Source organism: Anser brachyrhynchus (genome assembly GCF_964034855.1).
Source record: "Anser brachyrhynchus genome assembly, chromosome: 19".
NCBI lineage: Eukaryota > Metazoa > Chordata > Aves > Anseriformes > Anatidae > Anser > Anser brachyrhynchus.
In genome coordinates, this window is record NC_137712.1 from 9,487,846 (window position 1) to 9,512,421 (window position 24,576).

Genomic DNA, 24,576 nt, shown 5'->3' on the forward strand with positions numbered 1-24,576 from the left:
AGAGCTCTTTCTTTAAGAGGGTCTCTTTGAAGGTACGAGCCCAAAAGCATATTTGCTATCTAAAACCCTTAATTAGTGGGATGAGGTGAGGAAACATACACGATAATAAAAGATACATCATGGTACATATTCTGAGCTCTCTTAGATCGTGGAAATCTAAATACAAGGCTCTGGCACTAAACGATATGGGCGTAAACATGAATGATGGTTTTGATGAGAAACGGACTCGGTTCCCACTGAGGATCAAAACAGAAACTGCTAAAGGCATTTGTATTCTTCACGCCTCTGGATTTTAGTGGCAGCTGGGCACATACATGTCTCTGAAGAATTGGCTTTTAATGTCTTTCAGAAAAGTTTTCAGTTCTCACAAACTTCAGTCAAAGGTGAATTTCCATTGACCACATGGATGGGTTTTCAGTTCTCAGTAAGGTTGTTTGGTTCCTTTCAGTAGAGGAGTAGATAAATAAATATTAAAAAGGGGGCTGGGATATTTCCTATTTTTCTGCTAAAGACACTCACTTGAAAACTCTACCAAGAAATCATTAGAATTGCTGTTTTTGTGGTTCACTTGTTTTCTCCCTCTTTGTCCTTTTAAGCAAAGCTCTTTACAGCAGAGGATGCAGCAGGTGCCTCATATTAGAGAGTCAATGCAAATACAGGGCAAGCACCTGCTATTTAGCCTCTCAACTGGAGCTTGTGAGAATGGATGCAACACTGTTCAGAAGGCATGAAAACAGTGAACTGGGCTCTGGAAATCAGGCATAATCAGGCAGCTGGCATGATAGGGTTTGTAGAGTGAGGTTGTTGGACATAAAGGGTAACAGCATTGCACTAAAGTTATGTCTGAAAGTGTATCACCACCCTCAAGACAGGGTACACGGCCACTTTACCCCAAGAGCAGCTATTTGACTGGGGGGTGAGGTGGTTTATTTACTGCCTAAGACAAAGCTACAGTAGCAGAAGCATCCATTCAACCTGTCGTGTTTTCCTGCTGCAAAACTACTGGCTACCTTAGCTGTACATCTGGCTCGGCTGAGCAGTATTTCCCTCCGACAATTCAAGGCATTTCACCCTCCTCGGTGAAAGAAGGGGAATCATCTGTTGATCCTGCTGTTACCTGGGGCATTCTGAGGTGTTTGCTGTCTTGGAAATCTGTACTGCATGATATCATTGCACGACTAGAAGCTCTGTGCCTGCCATATGTTTTGTATGTGACCTTCCCAGCAAATTTCAGCATTGCTGGCTCACTAAACGCTGCAGCATTCAAGTGCCATGCTAGTGGGCTGACTGTATTTAGTCTAGAAAGTAACAAGCCAAATTTAATCTGGTTTGCACCTGCTTGCACAGGGGCTGAACTTTTCCCATTTTCCTTTAATGGCCTTCATTGATCTCATTTTATCGTTATCACCACTGCAGTATCTGGTTGTCTACTTAGACGTAAGGTTAGCACAAGTGTTTTACATTTGCATGAAGAGCTGACCATGCATATCTCGGTGCAGCCACAAACACCTACAAGCTCGCAGAGGACAGTACTCTCCTCATGACACTGAAGATGCTGGGACATTCTTAAAACTACAACATCATTACTCTCCTGCAAATCATCTTCCTTGCTGAGGTATGCATCTGCTCTACCATGAGCAAGAGATGTTTAATGTCTTATAAAGTATAATAGATGCCGTCAGTCACTGCAAGATCTTTGCAGTTTGGATCTTCCTGCATTTCACAATTGTCACATTTTCACATTGCTAGGGAGCAATGATGCTCTTTGGGAACACCTCCATGCTCTGCTTTCCCAAAGATGGGTTTGAAGCTCTGCAGGACTGGCTGCTGGAAGGGTTTAAAAGAGCCTTCAGGAATGTGCAATTCTTTTCCTTGCAAATCAAGACTGATTTCCAGTACATAGCAGGGTGATTGAGAACCACTGCTTCCAGGTGCTGTCCAAAATGTTTGCTGCCATGAAACAGGACTGAGAGCGTGAAGATCCACCTCATCCAACCTCTCAGGCTTGAGTGACAGACTTCCTGAGGAAGCCCTGACCAAGTATCTTACTGTACCATTTCATCTTTCAGGAGAGGAGGCTTCTTCCATTTGTCTCTGATTAAAATAGACTGTGCCTGTTTCCACAGTGATAAGAGATGCTCTGAAAAACACTGTTTGGAAACCTATACAAGCTTTTGTACTGCTGTGCTCTGGTGAAATTTTTTAAAGCTAAGTAGTAATAACAGTAAGATGCCAGGACGCCTTACTGTCAGGGGTATAAAGCAGAATTGGATTAAAATAGAAAGGTACCACATCTGGTTTGGTAGTCCCATAAGCCAAAATCAGAGGAACCTGGATAATTACACTCAATAAATAACTTTACCTGCTTTTTCCATTCTGATATCTTTCCCAAGACATTTGTTGCTGTACTCTACTGAAGGCAAGCTGTTAAGATAGATGGACCATTGGTAAGATCCTGTTTGATCATTCTGATGACCTTATATCACTGAACTGGGAATAGCTAAAACAAATAATAATCCTAGTCATCCTGATCTGTTACACAAGCTATTTGGTTTCCGTAGTTATGAATCAAAAGAGGATGTTCATCTAACTGTGAAAATTTTCAGAACACCAAAATGTCTTTAGAGTTGGGCTAGCCAGAAAGCAAGGAGTCATCTCACGTAAAAAATGCAGGGTTAGGTACTACTGGTGATTCCACGCTGGAAAGGAGTGGCGGTGCTTCCAGTTAGAGAAGTGTCGACTGGGTTTGGTGAGAAACCCCATGGCTGGGTGCTACACCAAGCCTGGAACAGAGAGGCTTGTGGGCAAGGGATAAACCAGGATTAATTCAGCAGCTGCATATAAGTCAAGGCACGGAGGCAAATCCAGACATGCTCTGTGGGCACATCCTGACATCATGCTTTCAGTTACTTTCGTGTGACCACTTTCTGCCTATGCCTTTGCCTAGAACTTGCATCCTGCATCAGAGACATCTTCCTGACAATTTCTGTGAATTGTTCAAGCATAATCTCACCCAGCATCTGCAGACCTTCAGAGGCAGGAGGAACAGCCACCACACAGAAAGCCCAGGTCATGCCTGAATGCAGAGCGCCGGCGATCACGGCGCTGGGACGCTGCGGAGAATCACAAGAGGTTACTCTGTGCAACAGGAAGGCAGCGCTCTGGGGTGAGGTACTGTACCGAGCTGTAGCTGCACTGAGTATAAAATGAAACAAAATTTGCATAGCTCTCTTTTTCACAGAAAGCCAGCGGCAGGGAGGGGGGGGACTGATCTTGGTAACTATTCACCTTCTGACATCAGAAACCTCCAATGCAGCATACAAGACGGCTGTCGCGAAATCCCTGATCAAGAACATGAAGCTCCTTCCCCTCTTCACAGCTGCGACCTGCCTCACGCCCCCAGGTCCTTCTTTCTTCATACCACAAGTGATGAAGTTTTTTTTCCAGATCACATGAGCCAGGATGAAGGGGGAAAATCCTGCCAGGAACAGAGATGGGCTGCAACCTGAACCTGATCAAGGGGAGATACAGAGCAGTACCCTGAGAGCTATATAAGAATGTGCTCGGCACAAGAGCAAACACTTTTTCAGGTGAAGGACTCTCATGAATCAGCCATGCATGTGAGTGAAGACACCGTTTCAAGGAGGCTTGGAGCCACTAACAAAACATGTTTGTATTTCATCATCGCTACCCTCGCCACATTACTCGTCTTTGCACTAGCCACCATCATGGTCTTAGTCATTCAGAGGACGGTAAGCGATTTCTCACTTTATTCATTGGCTTTTTCTTTTGTTCTTTTTTCTTTATTTTCTAATGTAACCTCCCTCTCTCCAAATAATACTCTGTAGCTAGCAGATCGATCTCTGCCACCTGTAATGAGTACACACACACAAGGTAGGGGACAAAACAAAGAGGGAGAGAAAAGAACTTTCAAAAAAGAAATCATTGCTCCATGGGCAACATTATTTCTAGCATGCAATTTCTTCTCTATGAATGGAAGTGGGAAACTCATAATTCAAGGGTCAATCCACCCTATGTCCAGCCTAGTTAAGAGGAGAAGTGGAATGAAGACACATCGGTGTCTCACTCTCTGCTGCCTGGCTTATATGTATCCCCTGTCACTTCTTTGGAGAGCTACCGCTGTCCAAGATAGTCTGGTCTGGTCTTGCCTGGTCTGGCAGTGTTTGTTAGGGACGGACACAACACGAGCCATCTCGCTGCGTGATGCTGTGTGGTGCTGTCTGCTAGGATGCCATGAGAGGCAGTGAAGCAGAGCTCCCTTGAAAGACCCTGAGCAGTGGATGGGGCAAGGAACCTCGTGATGCCTCACATTTTTGTCAGTCTTGCTCTCGGGAATGATTTTTTAATGCAAAAATAGTTATAGCAAGGATAACTGAAGGATGTAAGCGAGACAAGGTCTGAGAAAAAGAACTCTTCCCTCTGCGTAAAGACATTTCCCCCTTCTTAAAATAAAGAGGATCTGGGACTGAATGGGGAATCAGTGAGACAGGTCCAGCCACGACAGAGGTACAGGCTTGTGAATACAAAAGGTGCATTTCTGATCCTACCAGGAACGTTGCTAAAAATTTTACCAGAGTAAAATATCACATTAGAAGTTTTATAGCCTTTGAAATCTTAACGCAAAAATCTAGATTCTGAAGCACCTCTGCTATGATTCATAGAATGAAAGCACCAGCATGGAGCTGCTGAATGATGCTGGCCATGGAAAACAAAATATGTTCATTCAGCACAATATTTTCTCTTACTAAATTGATCTTGTACAATTTATGTATCTGTGTATGCACATTACCCAGAAATTAAACCATTAAAGCTTGACTGATACTTCTTTAAGTTGTACCAGCAAGGAGTCATTTACCTGAAATCAGCGTTCTTCCAAAAGAGAAGCAGTTTGGAAACAGTTAGAATGAGACACGGGGATTTTCAAGTGATAAATAGTGGGACATTAAGGGAGATCTTTAAAATAACAGCCTGGGTAATTACAGAATTGCCACAGTTTTCCTATATAATGAGGCTTTCATTTGTAGTTATTATGAAAGTAAGCATTAAATTACTTCTCCATCAGGATAAATGCAGTTACACCAGTTGCCAGAGGAACAGTATTACTGAAAGAGTCAAGGTTTTCATTTAAAAGACTAATGACATTACTGCAGCTGCTTCGGAAACGGTGTTAGATTTGGAAACATTATTCATCCCCCCCACATTTTCCAACACCCTAAGAAATTTCCTTTACACCTTGTTTTCAAGAAAGGCGGTACAGCACAGTGTCAGACCTGGGAAGTGCCATTTTTTGGAACTACATTCAGGGCTGAAGTCAGTTCAGTTCCCAGCTTTCATCTGCAGAAACACTTTGCATTGGGCCATTCACTTACCTATATCTTTCGGAAGTGATTTTTGTTTTTCCTCTCAGACAAGAACAGTTGCTGCATAGTGGACCTTTGCCTACATTTTCCCTCTTAACACTGTTAGAAGGGCCATGAGGCCTCCATGCTTCTGCCTGCTGCGGTTCACTGCTGCTAAATATATATACAGATCGATAGATATAGATACAGATGATAGATATAGATAAACACACACACACCTAAGTAGATGTCTATATGTATGGAGAGAGAGAGGTAAAATCAGTGGAAGAGTAAAGAAAGGACTAGAGAACTGTAATTAGGACACATAAAGCCCAGGACACCTTGTCCTGTACTGCAAGGTACGCTGTATTAGACACCTAGGCCGTGAGGTGTAGTGCTATGAACAGATTCTGAGCGAAGTCTGGGACAGTCCGTCACTGCTCTGCATTTTGTAGAGGTCATATTGTCACCCTCCAAGTGGCATGGGTAAGTCATCTGAGCACTGCTCCGGCACTAGCTGACTGCTCGAGTCAGTGGTGGTCTTTGTGTTTGATGGTCTCCTCCTCAGGCCGCTGGAGTCAATCATAGAATTATTAGGGTTGGAAAAGACCTCCAAGATCATCTGGTCCAACCATCCCCCTACCACCAATGTCACCCACTAAACCCTGTCCCTCAGCACCACGTCCAACCTTTCCTTGAACACCCCCAGGGACGGTGACTCCACCACCTCCCTGGGCATCCCGTTCCAATGCCTGACTGCTCTTTCTGAGAAGAAATGGCTCCTCATTTCCAACCTGAACCTCTCCTGGCGCAACTTGAGGCCATTCCCTCTGGTCCTGCCGCTAGCTACCCTACAAACCCCGTTAGCAGTGGGGCTGCAGGAGCCACTTCCCAGCGTTGCCTTTGCCTCATTTATGGCTGCTTAAAAGGTCTGCAAGGAGCCTTGCCGAGAGCACGCCCACCGGAGCCTGATGGCCCCCTCTGGTGGACAACCCTGACAAAAACGAGAAAGAAAAAAAAAAGCCAAAAACTGAAAATAGCCCCTGCCAGCAGTTTCCCACTCATTGAACACGAAAGTACGTCTGTTTTGCCCCCCGGCTCAGCCAGCCACGGGTAATGAAGTTTTGAGGCCTGGGGATTAATTAATGTCCTCAGCTTCTGTTGCTGGGACCCATGGGACGCACTCTTGCAAGAGCCCTGGGCCTCATGAAGCTGGTCCCAGGCTCGTTTCTGGGGGACTGTGTTTTGGGGTGCGTTGTCTTGGGCTTTGTAGATGTGGGCACGCATTTTGGAGACTTCTGGTTAAACAAATACTCAGTCCTGAGCTCAGTGTTAGAGTGACCCGAGGGAACGGCACGGAGCTGGGACAGGGGAGGGTCAGGCTGGGTGTTAGGGAAAGGTTCTGCACCCAGAGGTGCTCGGGCACTGGGACAGGCTCCCCAGGGATGTGGGCATGGCACTGAGCTGCCAGAGCTCAAGGAGCATTTAGACAATGCTCTCAGACTTAGGGTCTGGTTTTTGGGTGGTCCAGGGCCTGGACTCAATGGTCCCTGTGGGTCCCTTCCAACTTGGGCCATTCTGTGGTTCTGTGACTATAACAGCACTGGCCTGTCTCAGCTTGGGAAAATATCTTGTAAAGTAATTAAAGGAAGGAAGAAAGACAGGACTTTCACTGGCACCTATCATTTTCTCTAATGAAGCAAACACAAATTCTTCTGCTTGCCAGGTCTGAGATCCTTCATCAGCAGCACCCAGATCACTGCAGACAGGGTGAATTCATTGTACTGAATTGTTCCCGAGCTGGTGCTCTATTATTTAACCTCTCTGAGCTCCTAGCATGTGCCCCTTTACATTCCAGATTACACCGTTACATGCAACGTGCTGGCTGTCACAAGAGAAAACAGCAATGCTAGTAAAATTTCAAAGCAACATCTAAAGTGTTATTTGAATACCTAGTCACTTGTCACTAAAATAAATTAAATTAATATCTGCTGTTTTCACCCACTGGGAGACTTCCCAAGTGAGGGTATGATATGTTAATTCATTTTAATTCTTTTTATGTTGCCCTGGCTACAAATCAAGCTGCGTGCCATCAGTCTCATCCTGCATGCTTTCTCTGAGAGAGGGCTGCAAGGCGAGCACCTCACTGATAGTAACATCTCGGTCACTTTACCAGCCTCTCTGCAAGCAGCCATAGCTTTCCTGCCTGATTTCATTGAGCATAATCTTGTTGGGGAGATAGCATCTTTCTCCCTGTCTTACATGGGTGTGGGGAGAGAAAATGAACGACTCGGATATTGCAGGTTCCCAAATCACGAAGCGCCTATGCAATCTCTATCTGCAGGGTGCAGCATTTTGCTACTAGACCAAAGGATAGTTTTGGCTTGCCTGGAACAGACACAGCTCTACACCTCAGCTGTGGTTGAAAGCATGGTCACGTTAGGCCAAAGTCTAATTAAATGTATCCTTAAACATCTAAGGCCACAACATTAAGTACCAGAAACAGACACAGTGTGACTTCTCTCACTGTCCAACCATCTTCTTTCTCCTCATGCCACACATTATTCTATTTATACCCAAAAATAAAGCGCTCATGTTTTAAGACCCTCGAGATCTCCAGATCACTGTGGATGATGGTGTCTCCTGCCACGTGCATGGGCTGCCTCACTTCTCCTGGGAGATACCAGATGTTCTGCCAAAACTAGTAGCAGATTTCCAACTTTCTAATCCTTGGACATGCTAAATTGGGCCTGGCCAGGTTACATGGCACAATTAGCCCAGGTAATTGGATTTGAGAACAAAAGAGTCAGTTTAGGGTAGCCTGGAAGGGAACAGAAACCACTCCCTGATACTGAAATTAGCAGTGTGTGTGAGCGAAGGGACATGACACAGAGTTTCAAGCGCTGAGGCACTCATAGTTTCTTTCCACAGCTGTCAGGAAAATTTGTTTGCTCCCTGGGGGTACTGATGGACAGTTATGAGCTGTTAGAGATATAACCTGCATGGAAGTAAATACACAAGCAGGCACAGGCCCGAGGAATTCATGTTTGGAAAGCAGAGAGGTATGCTGAAACAGAAGCTAGACCACAGATGAAGCCTACCGTATTTCACACTTGGAGCATGTTTCCTGAGAAGTTTTCAGGCCATGCTGATGGAGGACAATTTCTCATTCCTTTTTGACCTTTAGATTTACATCTCGGCAAGAAGTAGGAGAAGAGCTGAGGCAGGACAACACTGCTGCTCCCAGACCCATGCTGGGGCTCTGCAGATTTTATTTTCATCCAGCCAGGCTTCCCAGGGCCAGACGCTGGCTCTGAAGGGTGTCCAGTCCCGCTCTGTCGTACTCTCTCCAAGCTTTGCAAGCCACAGGGAGAACTTCAGGGCTTCTGCTTCCAAAACAACCCCAACAGAAGCCACACACATTTCTTACAGCACTGAGAAAACTGCTGTGTCAGAAATGTAGATTTCTACTTTCAGAAAAAAAAAAAAAAAGGCTGTGATGTGGAATGACTGAGGATGAATTTGCCTGAGTGCAGAGGTTGCTGGAGGGCTGTGCTCCACAGCACTCCCTCACTGGGCTGCTGGGATGCTCTGTAGGAGCCATATGCCCTGTAACGCCCGGCTCTGCAGTGCCTTCTTGGGATGCAGTGGAAACCTTTAATATCAACTTGTAAAGTAGGGTCCCACTAGAACACAGGTGTACCCTGCTCCCAGAATAACCTCCCTGCTCTCATTTCTCTTCCAGGCAGCTGATCCTGCCACAGAGGGCATCACAGAACCCATCCGCAAAGGTAAGACGCCTAAATTGACAGCCTGTGCAGTGTTTCATCTGTAATGCAAATATTGCCCAGGATCGTGAGTAAGGCAATTATGCACATGTCAACATTTCACATAAAGTCACTTCTTGGTGAAAAGCCAAGGCAGTGGAAAAAAAAAAAAAAAGAAGAAGAAGAAGAAGAAAAAAAGCTTTCAAATTACTCGGTACCTCCGGAAACCAGGGCATAGCTAAGGAAATAACAAGCATTTCTGAATCTGCCCTGAAGTGTCTTTGCAAGAGAGCATTTTTGCCAGAGGATGTGAACATCATTCTGTTAGGTCTTATTTTAAGGGCTGGCTCTTGCACAGGTGGACGTAATGTCCCTGTCCTTGAAAGGATTGGGTGTAAACATGTTAGCGCATATTTCAAAACAACAGGAGCTCCTCTTGAACTCCTCTGGTCTGGAGTAGTTATGTGTTTCTTACTGGCTTGCGGGAAAAAGGGAGGAGGGAAGGGGTAGGTTGAGGAGAGGCAAGTGGAAAACAGCAGCAGCAAGAGGCAAGGAGCAGGGAATTTAAACAGGCAGAGTACGGACATAGGGAGACCAAAAATGGAGAAACCTTTCAAACTAGACTAGCAGAAACAGCCTACCAATATTCTGCTTTTCCTTAGCATAAATCAGAGAAGCTCTGTTTATTTCATTTCTTTCGCCTTCCTGGTTCTACGGTCCTTAGCACCAAGTATTTTGACTTGCAAATATGAGTTCTTATTTAGTCCCAGAAGATAGGAGATAGCATCACCTCCCACTCCTCAGATGGGAAAACTGAAGCAGAGTGTTTATCTAGAGGTGTTAGCACAACAGGAATCTAAAAAATCAAGGTCCAGAAAACCTTAATTACATAACTATATTTTCTGCACCTCTGTTTTTGTGCACAGGTGACATAATGCAGTATCTGGGCAACATACACTGTAACTAGCAGAATTCATGAATCCAGGACTCTTCTGTATTGGGCTTTTTTCATACCACACGAAGTTGTCCCTGCATGTCCCACTGCCCTTCCTGAGAACTTTGCATCAGCCTCACCATCATTTTTGTGTGTTTTCAAACTCCTGTAAAACTGGAGGGATTTTTTTCTCCCCTCAGGATGTCCCCTTGGTGCATTTTTTAGTCTGTGTCTATCTCCCCTATATCTCCTTAAGTTTTTCTATGGCTTTCTGGTACTTTAGGTTGTACTTGAAGATCCTCAGAAATAAAGCAGGGTCTTAACATGCAGGGCAGATTTGGATAAGGGAGTTTGGGCAGCCCTATCACAGCCTCATTCTAGTGCATCCCCAGAAGTGCCCAAAAAGGAGCTTTGCAAACCGAAGTGGTTGCAAAGCCTCAGCCTGGCTGCCCACGTCCCCTGTGGTGACAGCAATTCCCCGGTGCCCACGGGGCGGTGCAGCCCCAGAGCAGAGCCTCTGCCTCACAAGCCAGCCCAGCCTCAGAGAAATCACCAGAACGGTGCTGGTTTTCATGGCTGAGTTTTACCACCGATTAGAAAGAGGTAGCGAAAGCCATCGGAGCGGTGTCTAGTGATTGACAGAGGAGGAGCCACTGAGCACATATCGTAGGTCAGGGTTATTGTAAAGCAAAACACGAGCAATACTGGCATTCCCAGGGTAGGAGGGAGAGGTCTCACATTGCAAAAAAAAAAAAAAAAAATGTTGCATTGCAATATTATTTATTTTCAAATCTCGAAATCTGTGCCAATTGTTCTTTCTCCTCATCAACACCTGGCAGGTGCCAGGCGGGAGGAGCATGTTCTCTCCAGGAATTTACAAGACATGTTTCCTTAGCTAGAAAACATTTTGCCTTTGGGTCAATATCAATTACAGGCACCCTGTTGCTCCAAATTCTGCTGCTAAATCTGTGGTGATGCCATTAGTGTAAGACAAAGGAGGGCATAACAAAATGCCACAAGGCAGGAAGGGCTGCCGAAAGCTGTCTGCAGTGTGTGCAGGTGCTCGATCAGCCTACCCCTTGCTGCCTGTCAGGCTCTATTGCACAGCTCTGATGGGGTAATGGAGCATTAAAGTGTGAGCAAATTACAATGGCCTTTTATTTTTCTCTTAAAATGCATAAAGCGGGGCTAATTGATTAATAGATCCCAGTGGGTAATTTACAGCAGGCCCCTCGGCACGGAGCTCTGTCATCCGCTGCCAGGCATCGCTTGCTGACTTCTAAGCAGGGAGCCTCGGCGGCTGCTGCAAGGCCCCATCCCGCAGCTGCAGAGCAAGAACAGAAAAATAAGGAATATTGCAGGATGGTGACGGTGGTGAGGCTGGAGTGGCTGTGGATTTAGGTTTGCATCTGTGCCTGCCCCTCGGACAGCCTCAGTGTTGATAGTGCAATTTGGGGGGTGTTGCACCCCCTGTTTCACAACGGGACTTGGAAGCCCTGAGTTGAAAGGAGGCCGAGAAAGCAAACTGAGCATTGCTGAGTTGCCAGTTGGGTGCTCAACCTTGCTCCAACCCTGTGTCTGTAGAAATGGGGGGGCTGAAGGGGTCAACTTGTGCAAAGCCTCTCAGAGGTGCTAACAGGGGATGCAGGAGTGTGCAGGTGGGAACGTCTGCGCCTCACTCAGGCAGAGTGCATTGCACTATGAAGGGACAGTGGTCCAGACGTGGCTACTTCCCCGAATTAATTTAGTGATCTCAAAGCAGGAAAAACACTGTGATTTGCATTTAGATTTCCAAGGAGATTGTGTTCTATTATTAGCTATACACCAGTGGGCACTAAAGCAGATCTATAGGAGTTTTGCCTTCCTGACTCAGCTGTCTGTCCTCAGTGGATGGGTTTCCAGAAATGTACAAGCAGTAGCTGAGATGCAACGTCAGCTAATTTAATGTTTGTGTGAAAAACGATAGCAATTTCCTGAAAACCCCTGTGCCATCGTTGCTGAAGCAACAGGGGGAAGGCATTAAATTCATCGTGAAGTAAATGTTTGTGAAGTGTTGTTTCTGGGGAAATATTTCTCTGCAGAAACTCATCTACGTTCATAAATATGGAATCACAGGTTGCCGTAAATATCAATACAGGCCAGAAGGGTATGATTGGTAGATTCATTTTGGTGGAAAAAACCAAGACACAGAGAAATTTATGATCTGCCAACATCTGGAGATGTTCAGTCCTCCTCCTCTCCACACTGTCCTCACCGAGCCTCATTTCCCTTGAAATGCTGTAAACCTGGACTGGTGGCTTTTCTTTTTATTTGGAACTACAGAGACATGAAACCAAATCTTCTCTCATTCACAAAATGAAAAACCTGCAGATACATAGGTACACGTGCACTACGCATACATATAAGGATAATTCAAAGAAAATTCAGCACCCCATTCACAGTTGCAAGGGGAAATAGCTTCCCAAACAAAAAATCTGGTCCCAGGAATTAAAGATAATACATGTGACATTCACCTATACATTATTTTCTACCCTAGGGTAAATCAGGCTGAAGCTGGTGAAGCAAACAGTCTTTCCAGAACTGTGGTAATATATCTGAGTGCAGACTGACCTTCTATGCCTAAACTTGGTCTCTTCTGTCCGGGAATTGTCCCAGGGCAAACTACTGAAGCCACCAGGGTGTTAGCCACAAACCCCAGGACAGTGGGTTCTTCAGAAATGGACACTTGACGTTTACACCATGTTTTTTTGCTTTATCAGCTACAGTACACGTGCACGTTTGTGCGTATATATGTAAAACTGTATGAGGGTCTGTCTGCTCTCAGCAAGGTCAGGGCAGACGAGCTGTGTTTCTCTGTTCAGAAAATTTTGTCAAGCCTGGGCTTGCAAATGCCAGAAAGATTGCAGAGGCATGCTCCTTGGCAAGCATCCAGCGGAAACTGCACCCAGCCTGATTCCAGTTAGCCATAACAGGGGCTTATTTAATTAGTACCGAGATGATTAGTATTGCCAAAAAATGCTGAATGTTAGATCCTCTGCCTCTCCAATACTAAAAATGCAAGTTGTGGAGTATTATATATATACATATACAAATAGCTCCATGAAATTATGTGACCCATGCAATACTGGCAAGCAGGTGAAAGCCTTGAAGAGTTTTGGCCTTAAACTCTGTGCTGAAAACCTTGCAGTAGTCAGGTTTGTTGTGATGAGGAGTTCATAAGATGTTATTCCTAAATCCGAAGGAAAGAAAGGGATGCTTCTGAAGTCTCCATTTTTTGGAAGGAGGCAAAACTGCCAGCTGAGTTCATGCCCCTTTGCATGCCCAGGACCAGTGTGGTTGTCCTTGGGCTCCCAAGGACCGAAGACACTCAGTGCATGCACAACAAGCACAGCCACAGGTAGAGCCCAGGAGAGGACATCACCCAGCTGGCACTTGTCACAGCACCACGCAGCTGGGACCCTCCACCAGTGCCGGCCAGCAGCTGCTTGCAGGACACCTAAACTGGAAGGGGGGAGGTCAGAGAGAGCTGTGGGGTGTCACAGAGGGGCTGCAGAGAAATAAAGCACAGCGAGTTCTGCTGGCTCCAGCACTCTGACAGAAACATATGAAGTCACCTTGCCTAATTTTGTCAGCATTTAAATCGGTAGAGTGTAAGAAAGGATTGAAAGCTGTTTATTGTCTTCTTTACCTTTAAGGATATTTTTCTTATTTAATTTATCCTTAAGATAAGATCAGGTTTTTGACCTGTTTGTGACTGTCCACACTCAGCCCCCAGCCAGCCCTAATGCTGTATGCCTTGCAGAGGAACCTCACTGTAACACATGGGAGGTTGGTACTAGGAGGAGCATCAAAAACAAACAAAACATCTAAGGGGCTTTTCCTGCCTGGGTAGCAATGCCTTGCTCTGTCATGACACTTTTAGCTCTTGGTATCACTGCCCTGTGCCTCTGCTCCTGTTACACCCATCTCACAGGTGGGGAAACTGAGGCAGCAAGTGGTGAGGAGAGTTCCCCAGGTGGAGCCACATCTCCTCGGACCTGGCTCAGACACAACCACGTGTCCTGCAGCCTCAGGTTCCTCCTGGCAGGCAGACACAGCCTCTATAGGTCCTGCTGTTTCAACGCAAGCCTCCTTCCATTTTGCACCCCAGGTGGAAATCGTGGAGGTGTCATTGAGGCTGCAGCTCCTCTGAGCCATTTCACAGCGCCTTTGGCTCGGTGGGGAAAAGCTTCGTAATGCACACAAAAATTGCTTAGCCCTTTCCTTCAGGGCTGCCGCCTCTGGATGCTTATCCTATGGTAAAAGGGGTCAGGAAGACAAAAGTGCATTGTCGCCTAAGGGCTTCCTTAGGACAAAATAACCTAAATGGCTTCCTGCTACGAGGCCTCCTTTATCAGCAGGTTTCTTTCAAGCAACCTGATCTGCAGCGTCCGTGCATCACAGCGGACATGAAACCAGTGTGGGCTCCTTGGTACTTAGACCCAGTTGTGGCTGTGCTTTTCCTCCTTCTCACAGTGTTTTTAAGCTGATATAATCCTATTGACTTCTGTGGGATTACTTCTGATTTACACTGCTACTAGTGCAAAGTCAATTAGGCAATGTGATTGAACATATCCATCGATCAGTCCTGAAGCTCTAGTAATTTTAGTCTTTGCCGGCTTGTGCTGGTATGTTTCAGATAAAAGAAGTAACTTGAGAAATAAAACTAGAAAAAGGTTACAAGCTGTCTCAGAGGAGCGAGGACAGGAAATGTCTTTATACATTTTTTTCCATAACTTGCCTTCTCAGAAACACAGCTGATGTCACCAAACAAGTGGCTTAAACACACATGTACAAAACTTGCTGACATCAATGGATGTAAGTACAGCTTTGAAAGTGCAAACACAGCCACATGAGTGAGGGGTAGGTTTTGAGTGATGCCATGAAAATCCTGAGATAGCTCAGGGCTGATGGGGCTCCTGGCAACATCAAGGTGCTTGCATGCGGGTACAGCACTTCTGCTTGCCTAGCAAGTTGTGGGGCTGCAGCTTCCAAGGTCTGCTTGAGCAGCAGGGGATTTTCTGCTTTGTAGGGTAAAGCCCCGAAATGGCACTGGGTTTCTCTAAAACTACTCTTCTTTCCTGCAGGACATCAGTAATGCAAGTGGGCTCAGGGCACTGGCTGTGCATTGCCAGAGACTCTTGCTACCACTGTATCTGCATTAGCCTGAAATAAGGGTCAGAAGAGTTTTCTTCAATTCTACATCTCCTTATTTCTGTACACTCATTAAAACACTGTGTTGATATGACTAACATCAGAGAAGTAGGCTTTGGTTTTTCTCTGGGGATTTCCAGCACAGACAAGGGACTTTGATACACAATTTACTCATTCTTGGAGAGCAGGGAACACCTGCTCCCCTCAAAAGTGTTTCAGCTTATGGAGTCAGAGAGAGATTACAGTTCTTTCAAGACATACATAACCTCCTCCAACAGTACGAGTGCAAAGGGGACGCTGTTACAAATCACCAATCAGTGGGACTTGTGTGTGGGACCCACTTTTCCCTCATTTATCTATCCTCCTGACCAAGCATCTCTGAAAAATCAGGCTAAGCAGACACTGTAAGGGTCTGGAGATTGTGTTTTCTTGTACCTTTAGTTTCAGGAATTCTGTGAAAGTTAAGATTCTTGACTCACTCTGTATTTAGTAAACTTCTATACTGTTCATGTAAGGAACGAGATATATGTCATCTGACGTCCTGGATGTTTAATTCCGTGTATTAACTGGTCCTTCAGGGACCCTTCTGGGTGGGTGACTCATACCAATTTTGTAAATGAGGTCACAGGAAAATAGAGATGATTTGTGTTCCCTGGGATAGGGTTGTATAATTTGGTTGGGCTTTACTGAAATTTCTTCATATTGCATTTCTTGTATTCAGCTGTGGAATAAAACACAGGGAATTCCCAATCTCCCATCTGAGCTGCTCCTTCCCCAGCATCAGCAGGGCCAGGAGATGTAAATAAGGAGAGGTCAATGCAATGAGGAACAACCACCCACCTGCCTGGTTGCCCCATGGGGGATACACTCTTCTTCTGAATCCTAAATCTTGTCTGTGCATCCACAGGCATGTGAGCTACACAGAGCTGTACTAACTCTGCTCTTTATAATCACAGAATAAAAGAGGAATAATCAGTGCCATGCATTCAATGCTCAGTAAGGAGGAGAGGCTTAGGAAAAGTAGATGGGAAAGCGAAAGGTGGCTGGAAGGGAGGTGAAATGGGAAAGGAAGCAGCAGGGGGAAAGGGGGCAGGGTCAGGGATGCAAAACTGGGAGGGAGGAGCTGGGAGGCAGGAGCTGGGATGCAGGAGGTGAGGTGCAGGAGCTGGGATGCAGGAGGTGAGGTGCAGGAGCTGGGATGCAGGAGGTGAGGTGCAGGAGCTGGGATGCAGGAGTTGGGATACAGGAGCCGGTATGCAGGGCCAGGATGTGGTACAGGGATGTGGTGTTGGGATGTGGTGCCGGGATGTGGCACCGGGATGTGGTACCGGGCTGCAGGACCGGGCTGCAGGGCCGGGCTGTGGCACCGGGCCGCGGTGCGGGCGCCCCGGAGCCGCCGGCAGTGCCGGGCGCGGCCGCGGGAGGGAGCCGGCCCCGCGCACCCAGCGCAGGGACAGCCCCGGCCCGGGGGGAGCCGGCGTTTTGGAGCGAGAACCGCGTCCTGCCGGCACTGTAGGGTGTTAAAAGCTTACCGAGGGAGCTACGGCGCTATGACAGCCCCGTGCAGGTTAGGTGGTATCAGCCAAGGAGCAGGAGCCAGCTCCCAAACACGCACTCCTCTGGCTGCTGCTGAGCGGTTTGCCCATAGCCCGGCTCCAACAAGAGAGATGCCGAATGCCAACAGTATGTTTTACAGTACTAAGAAATCAGGAGCGGTCACCTAACGTGTTGTTTCCTTCAGGGAACACCTCTGAAGACTTTTTAAGAATCCTACAGAATGTCCCGACCAAGGGAGCCGCTGCGTACATGAGAGGTCAGTGAGGTGCCCTATCTGATCACATCAGTATTTTCTTTAACTTCAAAAGAAATAATAGATACCTTCCCCACGCAAACACACAAATATGCATCTCCACTTCCCTTAAATATTGCAGAAGGCCATTTTTAACCACATCTCCCTGTCTTGGCTTTCCCGAAGGGCTGCACAGTCCATGCGACTTTTCAGCACCCCACTTCCACCTGTGAGCTCTCAGCCACCAGGCCAGGGCTCTCTCTGGGAGTTTCCTATGGGACAACCTCAGAGCAGGTGTCTCGATTTACTAGAAAATACCTTGCTGCACATCCCATAAATTTAAATTTAGCTCAGTGGAGTTCATCAGCTCATTTTACAATTTCCATGCTTTTCTTTCTAGTGTCAAGTCCAGTAAACGGTTCAAAACTGAGCTTGGTTGGGAAGGGTGTATGTGAAGACATCCAGTGCAAGAGCGAAGAGCTGGTGATACGGCAACAAGGCCTCTACTTGATCTACTGCCACCTGAACTTTCATTTTGCCAACTGTTCAAACAGCCCCACGGACCTCAAGATAGAGTTCCTTGTGAATGGCAAAGTCAACCGGCAAACATTATCCACATTGTGTGCATCAGACACGTGTCAAGAAAAGACTTTCAAGACCTTGTTCCAGCTCCATTTGACGTACCTGAACGTGGAGGACCGGATATCAGTAACACTTAATCATCCTAAATTCTTGAATGAAATTTCCCTTCCCAATGATAATGTTCTTGGGGTCTTGAGGTACAGTGATGAAATGTGAGAAGTTCTCTGACTTTCCACCGCTGCCCAGACTTTCTCTGTCTTTCTCTGAATGACAGCAGCCTGCTTTTACTAGGCTATACCTTGTTTCATGTTTCCTATCTTACCTCATTGCTAGGGTAAACAAGGAACTTTGTGTCCCAGAATGAAATCTAGAACTACAAGACCCACACCTGGCAGATGTAGGGTTGCTCTGCTTTGGCTCAGGGTAGGATTGGTGTTGGACTATCCCGCACACAACCCACAGACATGCCAGTGGTTCCTCCAAACAATGCTGTGCAAATACAGGCCAAAATGCAACCACATTATGGGAAGAGTACACAATATCATGGCTTTTTGGCTAATGTGCTGCTGGCAAGGTGCCTGTGTTCAGGAGATGGAGAAATCCTTTTGTCTAAATTTTATGGAATACTCATTTGCAATGTCTTTTTTAAAAAAAATTAACTAACAATCAAAGCTTGTAATTAAGGCTTTCTTTTCAACTAGAACATGCAACCACAACTCTGGAGCAGGTTTATGGATAGAACAAAGAAAGTAAAGATGAGGAAATTGCTGACTCCCAGGCTAGTAGCTAAAACACTGGGACAGAATGTAGGCGATCTGGGACTCTCCAGACATTTCTAGGCTGCATTCTGCTATGGACTTTATGCAATTTAGTTCCAAGTGTCTTCCTTTTCACTATTTATCCATCTTTTCTATTTAATATTAAGCTCTTTGGGGCAGAGACTTTGTATATGCAGAATGCTTAGCCTCTGTTCTCACCTGGGGCTTTTAGACTTTTCCATAAAGAATATTAAAATAATAATCTTGTGCCACATAACAAAGAAGTTTGTTATGATATATTTTCCTCAAATCCTGTCCTGCTTGTTTGGCAGTTTCTTGAGTGACACGATGGCATGCCGGTGTGTAAACACACCCAAAGACCTGCACTCCTGGAAAATCTGAGAATTAGATCTGAGGTTCAGACTTCCCCAAAGATGATTTCAGACAGTCCAGTGGACATAAGTCATTTGATATTCTTTGAGTTAAAAGTTCAGATAATTAAGTATACTTAAAATAATCTCAGGCCCTCTTATTCTGTGAATTTCAGTAACACAGACTTTTACTTGATATGTAATTCTTAAAGTGAGGGGAGGGATCAAAAAGTTACAAAGGGCTCATGCTTTCCTTTTTCTCTTCATCACTGAGGTCCTACTAAGGCCTGTTTTATTTGGAACTCAGCTTTTTCCCTTGGGTACTTGTACTTTCTTCCTTTTACATGATTAAGCTGGGTGAACAGTTTGCACCAAACCTTTTAGTCATGAGTTTAGTTAAAAAATCAGTTTCTGGCATCAGAAACCCAGGAAGTCTTTTATTATTCAGGCTTATCTGATGAACGGTTTGTGTTAGCACACTCAAATTACTCCTCATGGAAGTGATTTCCTACGTGTGTTATTTCACTGGAAACTCATGGTACATACCTGAGGTTTCAATCCATTGACCAGGTGATTTCAAAATACACAAAAACCTTTCAAAGGATCATGAACAGTCAAGCTCATTCACTGTTAGGGATACCTGCTTTCTGTTTTGACAGACATTGATGAAAACAAAAATTCCTTTGCTATCTATAGTTGGGGAAAAAAAAGGAAAAAAAGAAAACTAAATTCATGTTTTCTTTTTCTCTTTCCCCCTTAAAGAAAAGAAAATTATTTTTATAAGAATTCCCTTGCCTTGCCTGTGACATTGTAACCTCCACTGGGATCACCTTACCCGCCTGGCCTCTGTAAATCTTTCCCATCTTGGAACAGGGTTTTTAACCTCTGTCTGCCTCCACCTCGATACGCACCACTAATACTCAGAGAAGTTTAAGATAGTCTGGCAGTTAGGAGTCAGCTCCTGAATATCAAAAAGACAGCTAATGAATGAAAATATGCATTTACTCCCTCCACTACTGCCTTTCCCTGAAGGCTTTGAATTGAAGGAGAAAGCCCATTATTTAAAAAAATAAATAAATAATAAAGAAGCTCTCTGCATAGGATGATTTTATTCTATTATTTTGCCAGATGGAGAAAAATCCTGACAAAGCAGTGCTAAGCCTCTCAGCCCCAGGCTTTTTAATACCGCAGGATAAAGCAATCTGGCCTCTACTTCATTGCCTCTGAGAAATAAGAATAAATTAGAGCCATAAAGAGGGCCCATTAATAGCGTGCAATTTTGCCATCAGTTATAAAAATGTTAAATAGCTTTCACTGAAACAGGGCCCCGAGCCAAGCAGCACAGACTCCTTACTTTCTGGCAGACTCTACGTCACTTCACTGTTTCATCACTTTCCTTCTTTTATTTCCTTGTTCTTTGAGGCAGACTATTTTTGACAACAATACTTAAAAAAAAAAAAAGAAAAAAAAAATCCAAGCGGATCCTACACACACCACCACATCTTTTCAGCAACAGCAACACTTTGGGGAAGAACTTGTTCCCGTGGTGTCAGCTTCCCTGCTGGCAGCAGAGCCGCTTTGCTGCTGGGGTCATCGCCCAGACCTGCCCTCCCCCAAGCGCTGGAGCTCCCAGGCAGCAGCAGAGCCTGCTCTGGTGCCCCACCACAGCCCCCAGTCCATGGCAAAGGGCAACTGCTGAAGGCACTGAAGGGATGGAGAAATTTTGAAAATTCCTCCCCTGGTCCTCAGATGTGGCAAACCTGTGGCTTTCTGTGCATATGCTCTATTGCTAACCTGACCAGAAACAGGAAACTGCAGCAATCTCACAAGGAAGTCTGCTCTGATGAGGTTTCTTGGCCCTTCTCAGACACCGAAGAAATTGCACTCTTAAACCATGTTCTGCTTGGGGAAGAAGCGTCTACAGGAGTTAGTATGTGCCGTTATTTGTAATCCTGGTTGACAGAAAAAGTACGTGTTACTGGGTTTAATTCTGGCCATTGTTAATTGCTATAGGAAATGTTCATAGGAACTTAAATGAAGTCAAGTCAATGCAATACACTTCCATCCAAGCTCACCCGGGGGCAGCAAATCAAAATCAAATCAAGCTTAATATCAGAGGTTACAGAGTTGGATCCGAACTTCCCCAAAGCTGCAGAAGCTTTTAATTCAGGCTTGCAATTACACTTCACAGGGCTCATTGACACCTCCTGTGAAATTGGCCTGAACCCAAACTCCTCAAAGTGCAGATCTGAAAATGAGGTCACGGCTTATCTGACACACATGCACTAGTTAGGCTGAACGAGTGCTGATGGATGGACTTGGAGTTTTGCATTCACTTCACTTCTGGTTTTGTTTCATTTTGTTTTTCCACACTTCCCACAGGGAAGTAATCTTAGTCACTTAGAGAGAAATTCCTTACTGTGCCATGGGCCAAACAAGGGGCTGTGTATTACCCAAAAATGAATGGTCCTGTTTGAAGAACCTCACCTGGATCAATGCCGCGCTGGCCTTCTACCAAGTAACTGCCTGACTCCGCATGCCTCTTACGTACCCAAATTCCTTCGGAGAACAAACAACATTCTGCAGAAGTCACAGCCACTAGCTCATGCTCTTAAATTAACATGTTTATATTCTGAATATTATTCTTCATAATTCAGTATTAGATATGAAAAGTGCAAGCAGGTCTATGTCTTTTCAAGTACCCTGTCATGCAATTAAAGTAAGAAAGGGACTAACCAGCACAAATACCCAACCAAAAAGCAAAATAAATAAGAAGACTTTGATCTTGGGGACCTCTAACTGCGCCTGCTGACAGGTCTTTCCAAAGTGGAAGTGATACAACATGTGTTCAATGTGAAGAACAAGGGAAAGCAAAGGCATCTTCCATAGGAGGAACAACCGTAACGACGCAAATTCTTACAAGCAACACTTGTGACAGCAGGAGTTGCACTGAGTGACCTTCAAAACCTCTTCCAGCTCCAGCTTTTTATGGTTGTAATAGGCTCAACTGCAAGAACACATGATGGGCTGTGAGGATACGGAGTCTTGGAAAAATGTTTTGGGGAGCTCAGGTTTAGGACCCCCCGATTTCTGTTTTCAGAAGTGGTCCCATGAGCTTGAAGATTTGGGGTTGAAAAGGGAAGAGACCAAAGAAGGCTGGCACAGCATATTCCAAAATTCAGATGCCTTCAAGGAGGGTGAAGCTCCAGAGCCCCCAGCATGCAGGCTCTGCTGTGAGACCTTTGCATCACAGCCAGAGCCTTCAGCCCCTCCACACTCACCATCACCTCTGGGCTGCTTGTACGCAGCAACCACCCTCCTCTGCTGCAAGACAAGGATGTCGTAGACCATGAGTAAGATCAGTTTTTCCTCAGATGCCATATCCTGCAGATATTGGCACACCATTTCCCTTCAGCCATGTCCACACCATCTAAATTTAGGATCCCTGTTTCCCTATATAGCTGTCTTGAAGCAAGAACATCCAGGCGGTGAGTCAGAGCACCCAAATTAGCTGCCTATTTTAGACACTGTCAACTGGTGACGGAGTCTTTACTCAGTCCACCAAGCCCTGGCTCTCAACAGCTCCATTCAAGATGAGATGATAAACGATCATTTAATCTGTGGCCTGATAATTTATGGCACTATCTACAGCTCCAAGCAGAGCACTACCTGTGCTGTGAGGCTGGGTGAGATTCCTGGAAAGCCTGTGGCTCTCCTGCAGAGCATGTTTGTAAGATAAAATGCCAGTGCCAACTGAGTAAGTTGTTAGATGTATGAGTGCAAAAAAGAATAAGTCTTTCCCACTTAGGCCGTTTCACTACCACTAGTGCATGTTGCTTGGACTTGTCCAGAACTGATGGGGGGAGCAACATTTTGGAATTAGGCACCAATTCAGTATTTAAGTTTTGAAGGGAGTATTTGTTCACCTAAAACTGTTTATTAAGTATTTTAGATATTTTTTTTTCACACCTGCAGTTTTATGTATTTCCTTGTTTTTCTGTTATTCTGCTTCTTCCCCTTGTTGATTCTATTCTTCATTCTCATAAAAATCTGGATGGGAAAAAAAATGAAATGTAAAGGAGGAAAAAGGAAGGAAACCGCAGAAACATGAAGAATTGGGAAAAAAACTGATTGAACAGTTAAATGAGGTCTATTGATACTCTAACTTTGAGGATGTGAGTGTGTGTTGGCATATGCAACAGTTTAAAAATAGGTATTTCTAAAGCTTACGCTTAAGAGGAATAATAAGTTTAATGCTTAAAAATGAGAATATGCAGTTTTTTAATACTTTATATGAATGTAAATTCCAGGGGCTTCAAGGAGTTCCTCAAGCTTGACAGTGGTAGAAGAGCAGAACTTCTGCCTTTGGCAAGCAGATTGTGTGCAGAATATCAGAGCCTTTATATTTAAAGGGTATTTTTTCATGTATAAACCTGACTGTGTTGTGAGACAGTGCATCGGGAGCTTTAGCAATAGACACATGAAATGTCAAAATAATTGTATCATGTAAAATGACGTAGTTTTTTTCTTTTTATGTTGTTAATTATTCCAGTTTAAATATTGAGTTGGGGATGGGGAGGGAGTGTTTTCCTGAATAAACACGTCTGATTCATAATGCAGTGCAGCGTGTCTTTAATCAAACACATCTGGGTGGAAAATGCCTGAAAGCACAGTGTCGGGGTGATACAATGGGAATATGAGAGGCGGATCTGGCCCCTGAAAACGTAAGAGAAGCTGCGAGCCTGCAGCGAGTTCGCAGAGGCAGAGAAGTTTGCACAAAGTGAGCAGGGTCCTTCAATGCTCTGCAAATTTTTGCTTTTCTCTGCTGGCAACAAAATGTCTGTATGAAGACTGACTGGTTAAAACATTTTAGTTGGGTGCTAATTAAAGGTTTGGAATCCAGTCCTGGAAAGTGCTCAGTACTCGTGCTCTGGCTCAGGGGAGCACTGTACACTTCCCTACAAGCAGGTGTTTAATGGCAACCAGGAGGCTCTGAAACCACACCGCCACTTAAATACTTGAGTGTTTTGAAACAGGAAGAGACACAGTGCAGGAGTTCAGGTGCTTTCATATGAGAAGCTTGAGCAATTTTGGATCGTGGCATTACAGGAACAATTCACTACTGTGCATTTTTCTGGTGCCAATATTTGTAAAGAGTCACTTGAGCTTTTCCTTGGACTTTTATCCTTCATTACTGAATAATTTTTTATTTTTTGTTTGAGCTCCAAATAATTTCAGTTCAACTTTAAGGTTGTAAAACTCAGTAAGCACCAAGAACTTCGGTGTGCATTTTGTTTAGGTATTACATAAAGTCACTCCAAGGATAACAGGAACTGAAGAGTCAAAGATCAAAAAAATTATTAAGCTGTTTTTTTAAAACTTTAAATTAAACTATCAATGAAAATTATAACAACCATAAATTTGCATAAGAAAACAAAATAGGCATGAATCAACCTGCAAGTTCTCTTACTGTAAATTCTGTGCAGATCAAACAAAGGCACTCACTTGTAAAAGATAAAGAAACTGGAAAATAGCCTTATAAATAATCAATACCACAAGGGACACACCATGTACAATCCAAAAGGTGATTTTTTTGTTTTATTGAAGTCTGAGATTTACCAATGGCAGGACTGCAATGAAACAAAAATATGATTTATTATATCAGACTCACCAAGATGTTATTGTCAAGGACAGGCTTCACTAGCAGCAACTACCAGAGACTGCCAGCTTAAGTCTGACCCCCCTCCCATTGAACCCCCATTAACAGGTGAAGGACGAGATGGTGCCTGTGCCCCGGCACCATCCTGTCCCCACAGATTGCC

At 44.9% G+C, this 24,576-nt stretch overlaps 1 protein-coding gene across 1 annotated transcript; it reads left to right on the plus strand.

Moving 5' to 3' along the window:
* The first annotated feature begins 83 nt into the window (after positions 1–83).
* Positions 84–24,005, plus strand: TNFSF8 (TNF superfamily member 8). Its single transcript, XM_080561634.1, has 5 exons — positions 84–1,615; positions 1,750–3,752; positions 9,106–9,151; positions 16,996–17,067; positions 17,444–24,005. The coding sequence occupies exons 2-5, from the start codon at positions 3,558–3,560 to the stop codon at positions 17,839–17,841; spliced, it is 711 nt and encodes a 236-aa protein (XP_080417760.1). The 5' UTR covers positions 84–1,615; positions 1,750–3,557; the 3' UTR covers positions 17,842–24,005.
* Positions 24,006–24,576: the final 571 nt, after the last annotated feature.

Excerpts from the sequence above, each read along its gene's own strand:
- TNFSF8 (XM_080561634.1), top strand. The coding sequence starts at position 3,558 with ATGTGCTCGGCACAAGAGCAAACACTTTTTCAGGTGAAGGACTCTCAT. Across the intron at positions 9,152-16,995 it reads CACAGAACCCATCCGCAAAG|GGAACACCTCTGAAGACTTT; the intron begins GTAAGACGCCTA and ends TGTTTCCTTCAG. Across the intron at positions 17,068-17,443 it reads AGCCGCTGCGTACATGAGAG|TGTCAAGTCCAGTAAACGGT; the intron begins GTCAGTGAGGTG and ends TTTTCTTTCTAG.